Genomic DNA, 21,103 nt, shown 5'->3' with positions numbered 1-21,103 from the left:
ATCTGAGGCCTCCAGGGTTGGCATCTCATATGGCATAACCATAGAGGGGGCAGCCCCTATGGGAGGTGCCTGGGGGGCATGTAACCATTGCATAAGCCTTTTTGTGTCTGTATATTTGTTGTAGAGAAGAACGAGGAATCTCTGGCTCCTGAGAATGAATATGTGGAGAAGTTCAGCCAATGCCTCAACCACATCCCAAAGCTGCGCTACTCCCTGGGGTACGACCACCAGAAGAGAGAACTGTGTGTTTCTTTCCTAGAAGGTAGGTTGGTGAGTGGGGTCTCAGGGTAGGGCAGCTTTATGGGTCAGTAGGTACAGCAGATCCAACTCCCTCAAGCCTCTTCTCTTCATACTGATGCCCTTCCAGGTCCGGGCTGTCCTCTTCTGGTGGGTCAGCAGCAGATACATCATGTTCAGTAGCCCTGTTTGTGTTGTTCTTCAGCTGTTGGTTGCCCACTTACCAAGGAGGAGGAGCCTGGGAGTCACAGCTACATTGGGGGCACTCTCACCAGCAATGGTGGGCAAACAGAAGCCCAGACCTCGCTGATGAATAGGACCCCACATACAGTTTGGGACGAGGCTCTGCTGTTCCCCTTATCAGAGGAGGAACGAGTAGAGGCTTGAGGCACTGTGACCGCTACTCCAGGCACCAGGTAGCCGGGGAAATCACCCTGAGTCTGGCTAATCTAGGGGTTCCCTTTGGAGCAGCTTGGTGGGTGGGACCTCAGGCCTCCTGAGAAGGTCAGTACATTGGTTTTATTCCCCTTTTAATTAACCACTGGATCATTGCTATTTAGGGGTCACTTTTGCACGGAGTAAGTTATGGGCCAGGGCTTCTGTAAGATGCCACAGTCACTGTCTGTTGGGCTGATGTGGGGCTCAAGCCAAGGGAGTCATGGAATTCTGGGATTAAGTGCCACAGTGGAAGAGACAGGAAAGGATAAAGGGGAAGTAAATACTTTCAAATGACAACTGCCCAGTGTATGTGGTGTAAACTAATAGAAAGGCAGAAGGGGAGCTGCAAAGGCATCTTCAGGGGCACAGATATTCCCTACTAAAGGGCTGGTATAGAAGCTCAAAAATATGTGCAGCCTAATCCTTGTCAAGCTTTAGTCACAGAACCCCTCAGTGACTGCTAATATCCTTATCATTTACAGTAGGGGGTACATTATCCCTTATAATACATGAGTGATACTCAGAGTTCCCTGTATAACTCAGCCTGCAGCCTTGTGCCTTTATATGGGCACAGAACCCCTCAGTGACTGCTAATATCCTTATCATTTACAGTAGGGGGTACATTATCCCTTATAATACATGAGTGATACTCAGAGTTCCCTGTATAACTCAGCCTGCAGCCTTGTGCCTTTATATGGGCACAGAACCCCTCAGTGACTGCTAATATCCTTATCATTTACAGTAGGGGGTACATTATCCCTTATAATACATGAGTAATACTCAGAGTTCCCTGTATAACTCAGCCTGCAGCCTTGTGCCTTTATATGGGCACAGAACCCCTCAGTGACTGCTAATATCCTTATCATTTACAGTAGGGGGTACAGTATCCCTTATAATACATGAGTGATACTCAGAGTTCCCTGTATAACTCCCTGCAGCCTTGTGCCTTTATATGGGCACAGAACCCCTCAGTGACTGCTAATATCCTTATCATTTACAGTAGGGGGTACAGTATCCCTTATAATACATGAGTGATACTCAGAGTTCCCTGTATAACTCCCTGCAGCCTTGTGCCTTTATATGGGCACAGAACCCCTCAGTGACTTCTAATATCCTTATCATTTACAGTAGGGGGTACATTATCCCTTATAATACATGAGTGATACTCAGAGTTCCCTGTATAATTTTGTTGAAAATTTTGTTGTAAGGAGCCCCGTGATTTCTGATGGCGGCCCTGTGGCTTTTAATTGGAACTCTTGCCCATTAAACATTTTGAAATTAATGAACTGGCTAAGTCCCCAAGCTCCCACATCTGCCCCATGGAAAGAGAACTGCCCTAGACCATGAAATACACTGTTCTATTTACCAGTATACACATGGGTGCTGGGACTGGTCCATTGCTTGGTATGGGAGGGGTGTTAAAAGTTCTACTGCACTTTGCACAGTGACCTCAGCGGGTCTGCATAGTCTATTCTGTAGTTATATAACTATAGAGTATGCTCTGATAAACTTCAGTCACACTTTACTGCTGCACTGCAAGTTGGAGTGATATCCACCCCCTCACCCCCAGCAGCCAATCAGCAGAACAATGGGAAGGGGGCAAGATAGCAGCTCCCAGTAGGTATCAGAATTGCACTCAATAGTAAGAAATCCAAGTCCGGCTTGGGACTCCTCCTGTTACATGGGAGTAGGAGAAACAATAGGTTAGCTGAAAGCAGTTCTAATGTGTAGCGCTGGCTGAAAGCTCGGACTCAGGCACAATGCACTGGGATGGTGCCTATACACCAATATATGTGAGAAGTAAAGTGCTGGGTAATAAAGCAATGGTATTTACCTCTCCTTTGTACCTTATTTATCTGTTGGATCAGAATGTTGGAATAGGGTTGGAAGGACTAACAGAAAGCATTATGTAAAGGCCCAGAATAAAAGAGAACCCAAGTCTCGGCTATTCCATTTAAAGACATTTTTTTCAAGCCGTTGGTTGAAGGTGCCTGGTATTTTATCGAGGGAATAATAGTAGCCAGGCAGCTCAAGGCAGGCATTTATACGTCATCTATTAGAGCAGCCATAACACACTACATGTTTGGGCCTGTGGCCTTGATAAACCTACTTATCATTCTCCAACTACAAAAATTATATTATATAACCAAGGACGAGGAGTTTCCGACCAAAGAGAAGGGAGAGCAGCTCAGCCAAGGGGGCTGCCATTATTAATATTTGTTATGATTGTAGACAAGAGGGCACTTTTACATGGTATAACTTGGAGGCCAATCGGCTGCCTTCCCTCCCAATCCACTGCTACTGGGCTCTAAATATAAGGGCTTGGGAATTACAGTATGAGAGTTCAGGAGAATTCCTCAGCTTGCACAATACAATATGGTCTGCTCCATTTGTGCCATCCTTATCTCCTGTCTTTTTGGCCAAGCATTGAGTAAGTATCAGGTAAGTAAAATGGACTCTTTTGCCAACACTTCTGGCTATTCCCTTTGCCCCATACCCACGCTTTGCTTCTTACCATTCCCTTTGCCCCATACCCATGCTTTGCTTCTTACCGTTCCCTTTGCCCCATACCCATGCTTTGCTTCTTCCCATTCCCTTTGCCCCATACCCATGCTTTGCTTCTTACCATTCCCTTTGCCCCATACCCATGCTTTGCTTCTTACCGTTCCCTTTGCCCCATACCCATGCTTTGCTTCATTCCATTCCCTTTGCCCCATACCCATGCTTTGCTTCTTACCATTCCCTTTGCCCCATACCCATGCTTTGCTTCTTCCCATTCCCTTTGCCCCATACCCATGCTTTGCTTCTTACCATTCCCTTTGCCCCATACCCATGCTTTGCTTCTTACCATTCCCTTTGCCCCATACCCATGCTTTGCTTCATTCCATTCCCTTTGCCCCATACCCATGCTTTTCTTCATTCTATTCCCTTTGCCCCATACCCATGCTTTGCTTCTTACCATTCCCTTTGCCCCATACCCATGCTTTGCTTCTTACCATTCCCTTTTCCCCATACCCATGCTTTGCTTCTTACCATTCCCTTTGCCCCATACCCATGCTTTGCTTCTTACCATTTCCTTTGCCCCATACCCATGCTTTGCTTCTTATTATTCCCTTTGCCCCATACCCATGCTTTGCTTCTTACCATTCCCTTTGCCCCATACCCATGCTTTGCTTCATTCCATTCCCTTTGCCCCATACCCATGCTTTGCTTCTTACCTTTGCCCCATACCCATGCTTTGCTTCATTCCATTCCCTTTGCCCCATACCCATGCTTTGCTTCTTACCATTCCCTTTGCCCCATACCCATGCTTTGCTTCTTACCATTCCCTTTGCCCCATACCCATGCTTTGCTTCTTACCATTCCCTTTGCCCCATACCCATGCTTTGCTTCTTACCATTCCCTTTGCCCCATACCCATGCTTTGCTTCTTACCTTTGCCCCTTACCTTTGCCCCATACCCATGCTTTGCTTACTGAGGATTCTCAGAATGCTTAAAGCTGTTTGTCTAATTTCAGGCCACCTTGTCACCCAATAATAGTACTGGTAAGTGCTTTGCTTAATTATTTCATGTACTGCTATAAGTCAGAAACTTAAAAAGTGGCCCCTTGCTTATTGCAGTATACAATAATAATGTAAGGATGAATGCCAGATCACTTGCTTAGCTGGTAATTACAGAGTTCAGGTTTGCTGTAGATTTATTTACAAATTTATTTACAAGTTGCCTTTTATAGCTCTGTTCTGGGAATAGGGTGCAGCATGGAAGTGGAATACAGTGCCGGGGAAATGGAATGGAAAGGGTGACAGCTTGGATTGATATACAACATAGGCTGATGGCAGTAGAGCACTCGTGCTGCCAGCCACCAATAGATGATGCCAGCCATTTGTTTCAATGCAATGTATACTATATATATATATACAGGGCCGCCATCAGGGAGGCACAGGGGGATAATCGTCCCGGGCCCGGGCGTTTTTAACTTTAAAGGGGGCCCGGCCATGTTTCCTTAGCTCGGGCCCCCTTTAATCAACTCCAGGCCCTGTCATTAGTTGTGTCCTCCACTATGTCCCGCGGCTCCCCGCTACATCAGCGCGTTTAAAAGGTTGCGCCCGTGCTTACTGACATCACGCGCACAGGACGCAACCTTATAAAAGCACAGAAGTAGCGGGGAGCCGCGGGACATAGTGGAGGACACCACCGGAGCCGGAGGAAGCAGGCGGAGCCAGACGAAGCAGGAGTCCACTGGGGGGAGGGAAGGGGGATCTGGAGGATGCTTGTGGGGGGCCCTGGGGGAAGCAGGAGGATGCTGGGGGGGCCCTGGGGGAAGCAGCAGGATCCTGGGGGAAGCAGGAGGATGCTGGGGGGAGAGCCGGAGGATTCTTGGGTGGCCCGGGAAGAAACAGGAGGATGCTGGGGGGGAGCCAGAGGATGCTGGGGGTAGGGAGCTGAAGGATGCGGAAGGAAGCAGCAAGGAGCGGGCCATAGTATGAGTAATTTGGGGGAGGACCACCAATGTTTTAGGGGGCCCTGGGCTGGCTAGCAATGTTTTAAGGGGTCCCTGCCCTGGCACCAATGCAAAATGTAACCCCTGGCCACCAATGTTTTAAGGGGGCCCTGGCTACCAAAGTTTTAGGGGGCCCTGGCTACCAATGTCTGTATGTCCTTTGTATTGATGGGAGGGGTCACTGGGGGAGGGGCTATTGGGGGTGTGGGAGGAGGGGGGCCCAGAAAATTTTGTTGTGAGGGGCCCTGTGATTTCTGATGGCGGCCCTGAATATATATGACTTAATATGTCCATATCACTATAGAGCTTTCATGGACTCACAATCATGTTCAGATTAAAGCAAAATTTGTTTTTCCCCCACCCTAGGAAAAAGTGATCCCTTCGGCCAGGGCGATGTCTTCAGCAGGATCTTAAAAGCCAACCAAGGTAAACTGGGGCAATGAGTACACACAGAGATTCCCATGTCCTTCAATGGAAAGGTAATGTCTCCTGATCAAAAGGTGATTTTACATCGTCAACAAATGCCCCATGTAAAAATATCCTTGGGGTTGCAACCCTGATGGTAACCAGTAGCAACCCTAGGAGTGACCAAGTCTTTCAGATGTAAATCTATGACTCAGTGCTTTATTGTAAAAAATAGCCATAAAGCAGAACAGGACTGTTGTCCTTCCAAAGAAAGGCAAGTGCCATCATTTTATGTTTATTTTTGAATCAGGAAATGGAGTCCCACGGGTTCAAGAAGACATTGCTGTTGGGGTCTCACGTAGTGCCATCACCTCCACAGAATGCTTATGGCAGAAAACAAATGAGACAGTGTATGTGCCGTACACACTGGATAGTAAATACAGTAAGTTCTTCCAACAACATTTCTATGAAGATTCTCATTCATCCAGGTCATGATATACAGTATCTAGTAGAATTCATTCTAAAAGAGTTTTTCTTGAAAACGTTTCCCCAACTCATCCGAGCGGCTTCTTCAGTTCAAATGACTGGAAGGGAATTCCCCGGCATTTAAACCCATGAGGGTAGAACAGTTACAGACATCCAATCACAATGCTTCCATTGATCGTATTCAGTTAGGGGTTGGCTGAAACTGACAGGTGTAAGAAGGTGAGATCCAGTCACAGTGGTACCAATGGCAGTCCTGCTCTTAGTATGTTCATTTGAAAAATCAAATAGCTAGGTCAATCTACATCATGCCAAAGAGGACCCCAGAGAAGTAAAGATCCACAGGGTTTAAGTAGATAATGGGCAATTTCTGGGCATGAGGGGCATGGTGGGTTGGGGTGGGCCCTGTTAGGTAAATTGCATAGGGCTCCATGATTTCTGATGATGGTCATGCTGAAAGGTCTGTTTTTATTGCCAGCTCTTACAGGGAGCCAATGGGGTCAATTCACTGTGTAGGCGACCTTTCCAATCTGAAGTCTCCTGTGTAAAGGTGCCCATACACCTTAAGATCCGCTCGCTTGGCGATGTCACCAAGTGAGCGGATCTTCTCCCGATATCCCCCACCTATGGGTGGGTAATATTGGGAGAATCCAGGCCAAACGATTTAATTATTACGGCGTGTATAGGCAAAGTCGGTCCGGGGATCTAATTATTACGGCATGTATAGGCAAAGTCGGTCCGGGGATCTAATTATTACGGCGTGTATAGGCAAAGTCGGTCCGGGGACCGCATCAACGAGCTGATGCGGTCCCCAATCTGACTAGATTTTTTAACCTGCCCGATCGATACCTGCCCGATTTCAGGCCAGATATCAGTCGGGCAGACCCGTCGGTAGTGCCCATACATGGGCCAATTAGCTGCCGAATCGGTCTAAGGGACCTATATCGGCAGCTAGAATCGGCCTGTGTATGGGGACCTTAAGGGTGCCTCAGGTGGAGGGTTGGACTGGCCTACCTTCACCCCTTGTACCCAAGACCTACTGGGCTGCAGCCTAGGAGAATTCCCATCAGCCATTGCTTATTTTAACTGTGGGCCTATACTACCTATATAACTGTTGGCTGTGATAGTAGGTCCAGGGTGTCAAGTTTTCTGGGGAGCCCGAGTAGACCCACTAGGCCCTAGTAGGTCAGGTGACCACACTGGGCTCTGCAGAATGGAGTGGAATATGGTAGGCACTTCTGCATATTTACTTTAAAGAGGACATACAAGAGATAGTGGGACACCCAATGCTCAACAAGTAGCAAAGGATGATGGGAGTTTGAGTCTTAAAGCAACACTGCACAATAAAACATTTTTTGGTGGCCCAATAAATGCCAATGACTTGACTGTCTCTTCTTGGTTTTATACCCTCATTGCCACTGTATCTCTGCTTTAGTTTGATTGCTTATCAATCTCCCTATGTTAGATACCACCAAGATGGCTGATAGGGAAAACTATGTTGTGCAAAAGAATCAAGATGGCCATACAGGTTAAGATTTTTATCTCATTAACAATTACATTTGCCCATTGTCTAGTTGTTTGCAGGACAAAGCAGGTAGTTTCCAGCTTCAACTAGACGATATAGCTTGAAATGGTCGTTTTCGTTGATGGACAAATCGTACTTTTAAATGATTGTTTCAGGATAAGCTTGGTCCGACGATAAATGAAAAAATCTTTCGTTTTAGAGAATCTGTAAGCCCTCTGTTTTTATTTTAATGATGCCTTACTTCCCCTTTAAAATGGAATGCACAGACACCCTTATGTGCAATAAACAGAAATTCACGGTTTTTTTTCCTCTTGCTTCTCACAGGTAACAGTGAAGTTAACACAATGACGTCGGCCATGGAAGTGTACGCCACCCTGACCTGCGTGCAGTTTGTCCCTTACACTGATGAAGATGATTATGTCAATATAACATCTGGCGATGGGTACGTTTACGAGCGCCAACAAGTGAACAGATCTTCTCCCGATATCCCCCACCTACGGGTGGGCGATATTGGGAGAATCCAGGCTAATTCGGTCGTTTGGCCCTGGGACCAAACGATCGAATTGTAACGACGGGTAGAGGCAAAGTCGGTCCAACAAGCCGATGCGGTCCCCGATCCGACTAGATTTTTTAACCTGCCCGAGGTCAGATATCGGTCAGGAAGGCCTGTCGTTTGTGCCCCTACATGGGCCGATAAGCTGGTGAATCGGTCTAAGGGACCCATTTCAGCAGCTAGAATCGGCCCGTGTATGGCCACCTTTACGGAAACTTACATCGGGTGTGTCCTGGAAGAGCCACAATAGATATAATTAGTAGATATAACTCTTGGGGAAATTTTACTTTTTATGGCTTTTCCCAATTACCCTACCAACCACATAGTATTTTATATATTTTGGGGGGGGAAATTATGAAAAATATCACAAGAAAACAGAAGTCTCTATTTATAGGTGCATGCCTCCGCCCCTTTGTGACATCAGACAAGGGGCTGGTGGGCCTATAAAGAGTTCCATTGCCTGGCGGGTAAAGGGTCCCTTTCACCCTAAGAAATAATTCCAAATTGTTTTCTATTGTGTTTGTCAGGCAAAATAAACTTCACTTACACTATAGAAATGATTTTAATCTTATGACCAACTGGTAGCCAATCAAAGCATTAAATGCTCACAGTGGTTGACCAACCTGTATCCAATTGAAGCATTATAATACTAACAGTGATAGACCAACCTGTAACCAATTAGAGCATTAGAATACTGACAGTGATAGACCAACCTGTAACCAATTGAAGCATTAGAATACTGACAGTGATAGACCAACCTGTAACCAATTGAAGCATTAGAATACTGACAGTGATAGACCAACCTGTAACCAATGAGAGCATTAGAATACTGACAGTGATAGACCAACCTGTAACCAATTAGAGCATTAGAATACTGACAGTGATAGACCAACCTGTAACCAATTAGAGCATTAGAATACTGACAGTGATAGACCAACCTGTAACCAATTAGAGCATTAGAATACTGACAGTGATAGACCAACCTGTAACCAATTAGGGCATTAGAATACTGACAGTGATAGACCAACCTGTAACCAATTGAAGCATTAGAATACTGACAGTGATAGACCAACCTGTAACCAATTAGAGCATTAGAATACTGACAGTGATAGACCAACCTGTAACCAATTGAAGCATTAGAATACTGACAGTGATAGACCAACCTGTAACCAATTAGAGCATTAGAATACTGACAGTGATAGACCAACCTGTAACCAATTAGGGCATTAGAATACTGACAGTGATAGACCAACCTGTAACCAATTGAAGCATTAGAATACTGACAGTGATAGACCAACCTGTAACCAATTAGAGCATTAGAATACTGACAGTGATAGACCAACCTGTAACCAATTAGAGCATTAGAATACTGACAGTGATAGACCAACCTGTAACCAATTAGGGCATTAGAATACTGACAGTGATAGACCAACCTGTAACCAATTAGAGCATTAGAATACTGACAGTGATAGACCAACCTGTAACCAATTAGAGCATTAGAATACTGACAGTGATAGACCAACCTGTAACCAATTAGAGCATTAGAATACTGACAGTGATAGACCAACCTGTAACCAATTGAAGCATTAGAATACTGACAGTGATAGACCAACCTGTAACCAATTGAAGCATTAGAATACTGACAGTGATAGACCAACCTGTAACCAATTAGAGCATTAGAATACTGACAGTGATAGACCAACCTGTAACCAATTGAAGCATTAGAATACTGACAGTGATAGACCAACCTGTAACCAATTGAAGCATTATATACTTACAATGGTGGATCAATGTGTAGCCAAAGTAATGATATAATCACAGTGATAGACCAACTTGCTTCCATATGGATCAATACAGCATTTAGACTTCAAAAATTAGCACAGCCAAATAGTAACTGTGGCTAATTAGGGTATTAGAATGCTTATAGGGGTAGATCAACCTGTAGCCAGTAGGAGCATTAGAATAGTTACAGTGATAGATCATCAGCCTGTAGTTAGCTAGAACATTAGAATACACCTAGTTGTAAACCAACCTGCAGCCAATTGGAGTGTAAGAATGCTTAAGGTGGCCCTACACGTAAAGATCCGCTCACCTGGCGAAGTCGCCAAGCGAGGGGATCTTCTCCCGATATCCCCACCTACGGGTGGGCGTTATTGGGAGAACTTAGGCTAATTCCGTTGTATGGCCCTGGGGCAGGGCCGCCGCTCCCTATAAGCAGAGTACTCAGTCTGCATAGGGCACCAACTCCCAGGGGGGCACCATCCCAGCTGCTCCAAAAAAACATTTTTATATATTATAACATACCCCCCAACACTGTCCCGCCGGTTTTTATAGCGCATCCCGCTGTCCCGGATAGTTCAATCAATCTATGGGGGCTATTGGGGGCACTTACTATGGGGCATTGTCTATGGGGGCAATTGGGGGCACTGTGTGTGGGGCCCCTATAGTAGGCTGCCCTGGGGCCAAACGATCGAATTATAATGACTGAAATAGGCGCAATCGGTTTGGGGACCGCATCAGCTCCCTGATCTGACTGAATTTTTTAACCTGCCCCATCGATATCTGGACGATTTCAGGCCAGATATCGGTCGGGCAGGCCAGTAATTGTTTCCCCTACAGGGGCCAATAAGCTGCTGAATCTGTCCAAGGGACTGTTATCAGCAGCTACAATCGGCCCGTGTATGGCCACCTTTAGAGTTGTAGACTAACCTGTAGCCAATCAGAGCATTAAATTATCACAGTGCTAGATCAATCTGTCGTCAATCAGAGCATTAGAATGTTTACAGTGCTAGATCAACCTGGAACCAACTGGAGCATTAGAATACTAACTGTGATAGACCATTCTCTAACCAATAGGATCATGTGGTAGCTTCAGCCTATAGCTAACCAGACATTAGAATGCGCCCAGTTGTTGACCAACCTGCGTTAGAATGCTTACAGCAATAGGCCAAAGTATTTAGATATTTACAGTGATAGTCCAACCTGCATCCATACAGATCAATATAAGATTCACACTTCAAAAATAAGTACAGCCAAATGGCAACTGCAGCAACTACTGTATATATCGGTGTGAAAAGTGGTTTGAAGATCTGTTTATTAACCCAGTTTGTCAATAACTTTCCTATGTTTTATTCCAGCTGTTGGTCCTACATGGGGCGTCAAGGAGGTGCCCAAGTGGTGTCCGTAGAGAAAGGTTACTGTACTTCCGAGGGGACAACCATGCACGAACTCAACCATGCCCTGGGCTTTGTACATGAGCACTCCAGGAGCGACCGGGATAACTATGTTAATATAATGTATCAGTACATCTCACCAGGTATGTGGGGTTAGTAACATCTCCACCAGAAACTAAAGGGCCCCCATGCTCTATAATGTTCCAGCTGAGATGTACTTAGTACAGGGGAATACATAAGGTGCCCTGGTTTCATAGTATGTCTTTGTATAGGCACAGGGGGGCTGTTCCTGCAGTGTAATGATTAGTATATGGGAATTCCTATGCTGAACCTGTATAATGAACATGTACCTGTTTCTATATAGACTATGAGACAATATATTGTATTTATGCTCCTGCATCTGTATTATGGATCTTTTTTCAGAAGGGTGAGAGTGCTTTGTATTGTTTCATTGATGGAGGTTGTTGAATTCATATAAAAGGTGCATAAATGCCCAGGGTTGGACTGGGGGGTGCAGGGCCCACTGGGCCCCCGCTGGCTGAGTCACCCGCACCCCCTAACTCCCCCCACAGGGGCCCCCGCTGAGCCTCCCTTAGCCCCCTGCAGGGTCCCGCACCCGACGTCCTTCCCATGAGCGTTTAATGCGTCAGGGGAGGAACAGTCGGCCAGGGGAGCGCCGGCAAGGGTCGGATCTGGGCCACCGGGGCCCACCGGGTTTTTTCCCCACCATCTCCACCAGAAACTAAAGGGCCCTTATGCTCTATAACAGTGATGATCAACCAGTGGCTCAGGGCAACATGTTGCTCACCAACCCCTTGATGGAAGTTGCTGATTTTATATTAAAGGTGCAAAGACGCCCCAGCCCTTCTGACCTGCTGTTTATGATAGGTGACATCGTCAACTTTGAGATAATGAATACCAACAACCTCAACACAATATATGACTACCGCTCTATCATGCATTACCCAGCGTGAGTATATCATTATATACATATACAGTATATGAGTATAGAAGGGTTACGGGAGATAATAATGAAAGTTTGAGATGATGCCTCAAATCTAATAATAACTATACAAAAGCTTGGGGTGGGGAAAATGCATCCACACATGAATATATATATATTGTGGAGATAATACAACCTCTCCTGCTGCCTTGTGGCTATATGACTTACTTCTTGCCTTTATTGTAGGTGGGCTTTCAGCAACACAACTGGAAAAAACACTATAGTGGCCAAGCTTAACCCCAATATAATAATTGGAGCGGGAAGCACAATGACCAGCTTGGATATTATAAAGATAAACCGGCTCTATGAGTGTGGTAAGCACCGAGCCAAGTGCTCAGTAAATGGCTTACACCCATCTCTGTATTTTATGGACCATTCTAATGATTCCTAATACATATTTTCCCTTTCAGATGTCTGTAGTTCTCTCCTTACTGATGCCAAGGGAACTGTCACCTCAGCCAATTATCCATCTCCTTACCCAAATAATGCCAAGTGTGTGTGGGTCATCCAGGCACCGTCCGATTTGGTGATCAATCTATTACTTCATATACTTCATTTTCTTCTATTTCTATCTTGGTTCAGGGTTGCTTAATCTAAATCACTGTTTATTCTAGGCATACTATATGTGAGGGGCTCCTTATATTGAGGCAAAACAAAGTGACACCCCAAGAACATCAGGTTAGGATCAAACCTACCCTAGCAAGCACACAGGGGTTTGAATGAGAGAATGGAAAATGAATGGGAGAGGAATTAGACAGGAACAATAACAAGAGACAAATGACCAAACTACAGCCTCAAAGGGCCACAGCTTTTTCTTAGCCAGGGTCCGTGACTCCCATTTGAAAAAGGCAAAATTGGAAGGCAAAAACATCCATCAGTATTGCTTACTTCATAGTATATAAAATGGATTAAATATGTAAGTCTATTATTAAATACAGGAAGGTATAGTTTCCCTTTAACACACGCTGACATTAACGTTGCCCCTGCAGGTAACCCTGACGTTCGCTGCCTTTAATCTCCAATCTGCCCCAAACTGTGCCTCTGACTACATTAGAGTTTATGATGGGCGCACCAGAACTTCCCCGCTTCTACTGGAACGCGTTCCTGCACTGATCGCCTCATCAAGTATGATGTTAGTGGAGTTTGTCGGTAGTAAAAACCTTAAAGCGACTGGTTTCAGTGCCTCGTACAGTACAGGTGAGTATGGGTTGGCTACAGTGCCGCCGTTGTATTAGATACATATCATACTGGGGGGAAATATATACTCTGGTGGTTCTTAAAGGGCCACTACACCCCACTGAACTATGCTGCCAATAGTATTACTCTGTACAACCAATGAACATACTCGTTCCTGATAATACTATAAATGTAGCATTCCATTCATGTTCTCAAACCCAATATTGCACGACTCTTGGGCCATAGAACCACAATCAGAGAGGTTTAGGCCCATTTGCCACCCTAAGTTGACCAAAGTGGTGCCACATCCGCGGCCACCCCCCAGGCATCACTTTTCAGCTTTCTGTTAGAGTGTTATAACTCTACAAGCAGGTGATAGGAGGTGAATAATGGCTAATGGATTGCAAGAAAGACTGAAACTGCAGGAAGACCTTCATAGAATCTAGGGAGTAGATACACACAAAAGGGAAATAAGGTACAGTATAGTTGTTATTTCATTGTATGTTACACAAGGAAACTGGCTCAGTAGGGAGCACGTAATAAAGTAATGGCACCTAAAGCATCAAATATGGGGCACCAGTAAAGCCAACGACAAAAGCCTTCTCTCATTGCTTCGTAGGACCCCTTTCTATTGGCTGCAATGTGAAACTCTGTTAGAAGCCCATTGCCTGAAACTCTGTTCTGGAAATGGGTTTCTGGGTCCGACTGACTTGCTAGAATTTCTGTTATTGGTCAATCGTCTTCGAGTCCCCTAATCCATATATATTAGATGAGAAGCTGATAAATGAGGGATCCTGTTAATGCGCTTTCTTTCTGTTTCTACCAGTGAAATGTGGAGGCACTTATTACACCCCATCAAGGAACATCACTTCTCCTGGATACCCCAAGAATTACCCCCCTAATAGCAACTGTTCCTATATCATCACTGCTCCGGCTTCCCATAAGGTAAGGAGATACTCTCATCCAATATATAAATTAATTCTCTGATTTGATAGACATGCAATGATCCTGCCAGGAGAGGGAGGGCAAGATCCCAGTAGGGCCCAGCTTTGTGGTTACAGGAGTGTATAACTGAGCAGGGAAACATAAGAAGATGGATCCTGTTTCAGTGAATTAAGCTTTAGCCATTCTGCCTGGCCTTCATGGAGGCTGGAACAGCAGGGGGCGCCCTTGAAACACATTCATATTTTTTAATAGTGCTTATATCATGAAATCTAAAAAAAAACCAATAGTGTAAGTTGCACTGCTCCAGGGACAAATCCCTTCAGGTCTCTACCTGTTTACAGAATGTAAAAGCACCAGCCTCTGCTCAGACTTCTACTGTTCCTTCTGTCTTCTAGGTCTCACTGAGCAAGATCAGTTTCTATACACAAAATAGCCACACATGTAGCAATGATTACCTGTCTGTGTATGATGGGACTTCCACTAACGCACCCCTCCTGAAAACATTCTGTGGACCCCTGTTCACCCTTTCGGCCACCTCCACTGGTCAGAACATGTTCCTCAGGTTCATCAGTGATCAAACAGAGCAAGCGCCCGGCTTTGTGCTGACATACAGTTTTGGTGGGTATTGAGTAGCAACGTTATGATAAGTCTCTGGCCAACTCCATGTAACATTCTGCCACTTTACTGATCATCACCCAATCATGTATTTTCTATTTGCAGTGCCTATATCCTGAAATGCAACTTAGAATATGGATCCAATTCCCCTGGTGATTCAGATGTCATTCATATTGAATCCTAAACATCTTGGATATCTTAGCAAGCATTTATGTCCTTAGATGGTCGAGTAGAACATAGCAATTTTGAAATATGTGTTCAGAATGTCTTATTTCTCTTTAGAAATATAAGGGCAGGACTGCTGCTTACAATGGGGATCAGATCTGTGCCACTGTGACAGAATGCTCTGTTATACAGATAGCTAGAATCTCAGCCATAAAGCAGGGCAGGACTGCTGCTTACAATGGGGGGATCAGATAGGATCTGTGCCACTGTGACAGAATGCTCTGTTATACAGATAGCTAGAATCTCAGCCATAAAGCAGGGCAGGACTGCTGCTTACAATGGGGGGGATCAGATAGGATCTGTGCCACTGTGACAGAATGCTCTGTTATACAGATAGCTAGAATCTCAGCCATAAAGCAGGGCAGGACTGCTGCTTACAATGGGGGGGGATCAGATAGGATCTGTGCCACTGTGACAGAATGCTCTGTTATACAGATAGCTAGAATCTCAGCCATAAAGCAGGGCAGGACTGCTGCTTACAATGGGGGGATCAGATAGGATCTGTGCCAGTAAGTAAATGTGTTATAAATATAAGTACAAAGCAGTACACATTCTTTTTATATAATATACATTGTTTTTATTTAATTGTGTGAATAAACCTCGTTTTGCCACTAAACTGATTATGTGCTTAGATTTGTGCCCAATTAAAACACACAAACATATTTTGGCCATTTAAACAATAGGGGGCTGCTACACAACTGAAAATGGTTAGTAAAATGTGAGACCCAAGGTCTTTTTTTTGGATCAAGGGACACTAACACCAAATATAAAATAGTTTTTTTTGGTTATTAGAGTGCATAATGTTACATTAAGTAAAAGTTCTTATAGAGCTTCTCCAGCAGAATCCTGCAGTGAAATTACATAGTCAAATCGGAAAAATGTTGAAAACAAAGTTGCAACTTTTTCCCCACAACTTTTAATGGGTTTGAGACATTTTTGCGTCTGACCCCAAAAAGCCGGTTAGTAAATGCCCCCCCCATAGTTTCTCGGGTGTCTCAGCAAAGCAAAACTCCAGTCCCCCCTCCCTGTTCCCCCAACCTTTCCCTGTCTCTCTAATAAGCAAACAGAGCCGCTCAATGTCACACAACAATGGAACATTTATTGTATAAATCTGTCTCTTTACAAAAAGAGAAAAGATTTAATATTGTTGTCAGCCTTCTGTTTGAAGGGCGACTTCTATTTGATTTAGCATCAGATGCACTTACCAACGCTTGCAAGTGTTTTCTGAATTCCATATTTCTTTCCTTTGCTGCAGAGGAGGCTAGCCATCGGGGACCAGATGTTATTAAGATGTTATTGTGGGGCCCGAGGATGACAAATGGGCCCCTGTGCCCCTACCCCACCCCCCGATGGCTGCCTTGTAGCAGAATTAAGTGTAAAACAACTGTATTTTTCCGAGTCTATCTTGGAAACGTTTCCCCAACTCATCCGAGCGGCTTCTTCAGTTCAGATGGCAGGTAGGGAATTCCCCGGCACTTAAACCCTTGAGGGTAGAACAGTCACAGACATCCAATCCCAATGATTCCATTAAACGTATCCAGTTAGGGGTTGGCTGAAACTGACAGGGGTAAGAAGGTGACATCCAGTCACAGTGGTACCATGATTCCCATTGATGCGGGTGTTAATCCTTCGAAGTACATGCCTGGAAGTGTGAACTGTTGTGAAATCGCTGGGACTGCGCCCAATTTGACACGACCACAACTTTTTTTACCAGGCGACCAATTTTTCCGTGGCAAAACAATTTGGTAATTGCGAAATGCACAAATTCACTGCAAATCCATGTCTGCCGAACAACATTGCTCATCACTACTTGTCTTTGATTCAGTTTCCATAAAGGCCCAGTCTGGGGACCCACAAGTTCTCAGAGCTCCTTTTAGAGGTTTGTATTCCTTCTCTTCAGCCTCTGCATTGGGTGCCACAGTTTCGGCCCAATGGTATAAAGTCCAAATAACGCCAAGTTTATGTTCCAAAGGGCGGTGGGAACCAAACAGCAAGTACTGCTCTTTCAGTTCCCTTGAAGGTGCCCAGGGCTTTCTTTTCCACTTCTTCCATGTAACAGTTCAGTAGAACTGGAGACACAGGAAAACCCATAACACCACCATGTTTTTGTCCATAGAAAACTCCATTGTGCTTGAAGTAGGTGGTATTGAGACACAGGCCCAGTAAGGAACAAACTTGTTCTGGATTCAGCTTTGTTCTGCTGTATCAGCCCAATAGTGTCAAGTCCTAATAACGCCAAGTTGTATGTTCCAAAGGGCGGTGGGAATCAAAAAGCAAGTACTGCTCTTTCAGTTCCCTTGAAGGTGCCCAGGGCTTTCTTTTCCACTTTTTCCATGAACCAGTTCAGTAGAACTGGAGACACAGGCAAACCCATAACACCACCATGTTTTTGTCCATAGAAAACTCCATTGTGCTTGAAGTAGGTGGTATTGAGACACAGGCCCAGTAAGGAACAAACTTGTTCTGGATTCAGCTTTGTTCTGCTGTTGAGGGCGGTGTCTTTTTTCAGCCGTTTCCTCACTCTGCTTATCATCAACATACAATGGCGCTTTACAGTGCCGCTTTCTATAGCACAGCCAGCTGTCCCGGGCAGTTACTTGAATGTCCTGCAATGCCTCTCTCTCCCCTGCAGCCAAGGTAGAGGTTACTTGCTAGTTAGCCATTTGTCTCTCTGTCTCTTTTTATGTCCCGCTCGGACCTTCTTACTGATTTCTACAAGTTTCACTGATGTTGATTCCTGCTGCCTCTTTCTTTCCCTCTGGCTTGCGGATCAGTCATCAGGGCGGTATGCAGCAGTTTCACAGCAGTTCACACTTCCAGTCATGTACTTTGAAGGATTAACACCCTCATCAATAAGAATCATGGTACCACTGTGACTGGATCTCACCTTCTTACCCCTGTCAGTTTCAGCCAACCCCTAACTGAATACGTTCAATAGAACCATTGTGATTGGATGTCTGTGAGTGTACTACCCTCAAGGGTTCAAGTGCCGGGGAATTCCCTACCTGCCATCTGAACTGAAGAAGCCGAGTGGATGTGTTGGGGAAACGTTTCCAAGATGAACTGGGAAAAGTCCAGTTGCTTCAGACCTAATTCTACTAGATAGAGCAGGTGTTACAGCTCGGCAGATGTTTTTGCGCCACCTGAGGAAGAGAAAAAGGATTTATCATATGAATTCAGTGTATTAGATAAAATGTTGAAATAAATATATAAAGGACAAGGAATAATTCATTGTTGGGGTACCATTATCTTAGGTAACATTTTAGTCGGGTTCTCACATATATGGGGAATTTATAAATAGTTCGAGTTTGATTTTTTTTTCACAATTTAAGATATTTTGCGCTCAAAGAACCTCAAATTGGAATTATGCTTCGAAAACTCAAATGTCTGTTATTAAGTGCAAAAAACCTTAAAACTCCAATGTAAAACTTCACCATCTAAATGCGAGTGAGTTTATATAGAAGTAAATGGGAGTTGCCCTGGGCAAAGTTGTGCCATATTTTTTACAAATTAGTTAATTCGAGGTATTTGAGTTTTTTTTATGTGAAAGAGTTTTCCATATTAATAAATAAGAAGAGAATTTGATATGTGAGTTTATTCAATGTAGAAGAACTAACCAATTCCCCAACAAATGAGCCAGTAATATATATAATGGGTACAGTAGGTAATATTATCCCTACCTCACACAAAGAACAGTGAGCTCAGAGAGCTCATCCAGATTAGCTCGGAGGGGGCTCCCTCCTCGCTCAGTTGTTCATCCTGGTTATAAAAGAGAGAAGATGAAAAATGAATATTTCACAGGGCAAATGAATACAAAGTTTGTAACAGTTTTCTTTTTCTGCTTACACTGTCACTGCTCTCCCCTGATGACTCCCCAGAATCAAAATAGGGCTCGAATGGGGGCATGTCCCTTCGGTTCTCCTGGTTAAGATAAGAAAACATTATTTTATGAGATCAACTCCGATCAGTACAGAATATGATAAAACAAATCTTTAACATTTCTTTCATTGCACTTTCATCCGTTCATTGATTATTTTCTGCTTACCTCACAGTGACAGGAATGGTCACTGTCACTGGATTCCTCCGATGATGTTGGCTGTTGAAAAGACAGGAAAAGGGGATTAAAAATAAAGTCAGTTACAATCTTTAGACGACAGTCTGACGACAGTCTAACCCAACCTATAAAACTATTCCCATTAATTCAGCCCCACAGAACTACATTAACTCAGTTCCCTAGAGAAGATGCTAAAGTGAATGTTCTGTAGGGCGATCTGATGCCGGGATTGAAATTGTAATATAATTGTCTTTGCTGCTTACCCCAAAGACTTTGATGGGCTGACACGGAGGCATGCCCCTTCGATTCTCCTGGTTAAGATAAGAAAACTCAGATCAGTACAGAATATGATCAAACAAATCTTTACAATGTCTTTAATTGCACTTTTCCATTCATTGATTATTTTCTGCTTACCTTGCAGTGATAGCAATGGTGGAAGGGGAATGATGACGAATGGTGGTGTTCTTCCTGGATAAAACAGAGAGAAGATCAGAAACAAATATTTCACAGCGCAACTGAACGCAAAGTTTGTAAAAGGTATTTTTTCTGCTTACGTCATCTTGGCTCTTTTCAGGCTCCTGACAGTCCTAATGGGAATACAGAAAAAGGGGATTAAACTCAGTTCAGTTAAACTCCTTATTGCAGCGCAACACAACATATAAACGTAACATATTGTGCCCATTGCTGCTTACCTGCGGCAGAGCGTCGCCTGCTCCCTCCTAGTTTTGGCGAAAAAAAGAATAATATTGTGTTAATTTAGCCCCATAAATCATTCTGAGATAAAACTTGTATAAAGGAAAGTAATATAATACTGAGTGGCGCCATTTTCACAATATGTCTCCCTTCCCTTTTACTTACCTGACAGGTGTTAGTGTCAGTGGGAGTCTCAGCTGGTTCCTCCTGGTTAAGAAATAGAAAAGGCCCAGATCAGATCAATTCAATGTAGTAATGAGGATTCTGAGACAGGGTATAAATATGACAAAGGGACACGGTAGGAATGACATTAATATGGCTGCTAAAGTGTAAGAGAGCAGAAACAATTATTCCTTCTTACCTGGCGAGTCTGAGCCCCGGGTGTTTCTGGGCGCTCCTGGGTAAGAAAGGGAAATGAAAGAGATGAGCGAGGTTGTATGATTTCTGTTGTAAATAAGCCGATTGGCTGATAAGTGACTTTGATTTGTATTTATCCCTCTCTATTAGCCTAAAGGTCCCCATACACGGGCCGACTATAGTTGCCGATATGGGTCCCTTGGACTGATTCGGCAGCTAATCGGCCTGTGTATGGGCAGAACAGAGCGGCCAGCCTGACCGATATCTGGCCTGAAATTGGCCAGATCTCGATCGGCCAGGTTAGAAAATCCAGTCGGATCGGGGACCGTATCGGCTCGTTGATGCGGTCCCCGAACCGACTGCCCCATAACCACAAATGTAATCTGATCGTTTGGCCCCAGGGCCAAACGATCGGATTATTTTTTTTTAAGTTTCTTGCTACCCGATATCGCCCACCCATAGGTGGGGATATCGGGTGAAGATCCACTTGCTTGGCGACATCGCCAAGCGAGCGGATCTTATAGTGTATGGGCACCTTTATGCTTACCTCAATCTCCTCGCCAGGCTCAGCAATCTGCTCTGGTTCCTCCTGATGAAGAGCGATACGATTAGTTATGGGATCAACTTACTATAGTTCTGTAGCTCATTATCATTAATTAACTCAGTTTCAGCAAATAAAATAGTTCCTTTACTACTTACCTGGCAGATGTTGGTCTCAGG

The 21,103-nt window shown here is 44.4% G+C and overlaps 1 protein-coding gene and 1 long non-coding RNA gene across 3 annotated transcripts in view; one reads left to right on the top strand and one right to left on the bottom strand.

The window, feature by feature from the left end:
• LOC116410254 (embryonic protein UVS.2-like) overlaps positions 1 to 15,531 on the top strand; it is a 32,189-nt gene extending 16,658 nt beyond the window's left edge. The window contains exons 1-13 of one of the 2 annotated variants that reach the window (XM_031900465.1): positions 2,391 to 3,117; positions 4,193 to 4,220; positions 5,543 to 5,602; positions 5,892 to 6,023; positions 7,914 to 8,031; positions 11,280 to 11,458; positions 12,204 to 12,285; positions 12,505 to 12,632; positions 12,729 to 12,844; positions 13,308 to 13,515; positions 14,321 to 14,439; positions 14,835 to 15,057; positions 15,160 to 15,531. In XM_031900465.1, the coding sequence (XP_031756325.1) occupies positions 3,052 to 3,117; positions 4,193 to 4,220; positions 5,543 to 5,602; positions 5,892 to 6,023; positions 7,914 to 8,031; positions 11,280 to 11,458; positions 12,204 to 12,285; positions 12,505 to 12,632; positions 12,729 to 12,844; positions 13,308 to 13,515; positions 14,321 to 14,439; positions 14,835 to 15,057; positions 15,160 to 15,173 (1,473 nt within the window). In that variant the 5' untranslated portion in view covers positions 2,391 to 3,051 and the 3' untranslated portion in view covers positions 15,174 to 15,531. Of the gene's footprint in view, positions 1 to 124; positions 263 to 2,390; positions 3,118 to 4,192; positions 4,221 to 5,542; positions 5,603 to 5,891; positions 6,024 to 7,913; positions 8,032 to 11,279; positions 11,459 to 12,203; positions 12,286 to 12,504; positions 12,633 to 12,728; positions 12,845 to 13,307; positions 13,516 to 14,320; positions 14,440 to 14,834; positions 15,058 to 15,159 lie in introns of those variants that run through there. The other variant, XM_031900464.1, reaches the window with a different exon arrangement.
• Positions 15,532 to 18,322: 2,791 nt separating this feature from the next.
• On the bottom strand, positions 18,323 to 19,167 carry LOC116410259. The gene is made up of 3 exons (XR_004222213.1): positions 19,126 to 19,167; positions 18,960 to 19,038; positions 18,323 to 18,422 (listed from the first exon to the last, which is right to left on the bottom strand). It is a non-coding gene; the product is annotated as an uncharacterized LOC116410259 (long non-coding RNA).
• Positions 19,168 to 21,103: the final 1,936 nt, after the last annotated feature.

The sequence above is a fragment of the Xenopus tropicalis genome, chromosome 4 (assembly GCF_000004195.4).
Source record: "Xenopus tropicalis strain Nigerian chromosome 4, UCB_Xtro_10.0, whole genome shotgun sequence".
In the NCBI taxonomy this organism is placed as follows: Eukaryota; Metazoa; Chordata; class Amphibia; order Anura; family Pipidae; genus Xenopus; species Xenopus tropicalis.
This window is presented reverse-complemented; position numbering and strand designations above follow the sequence as displayed.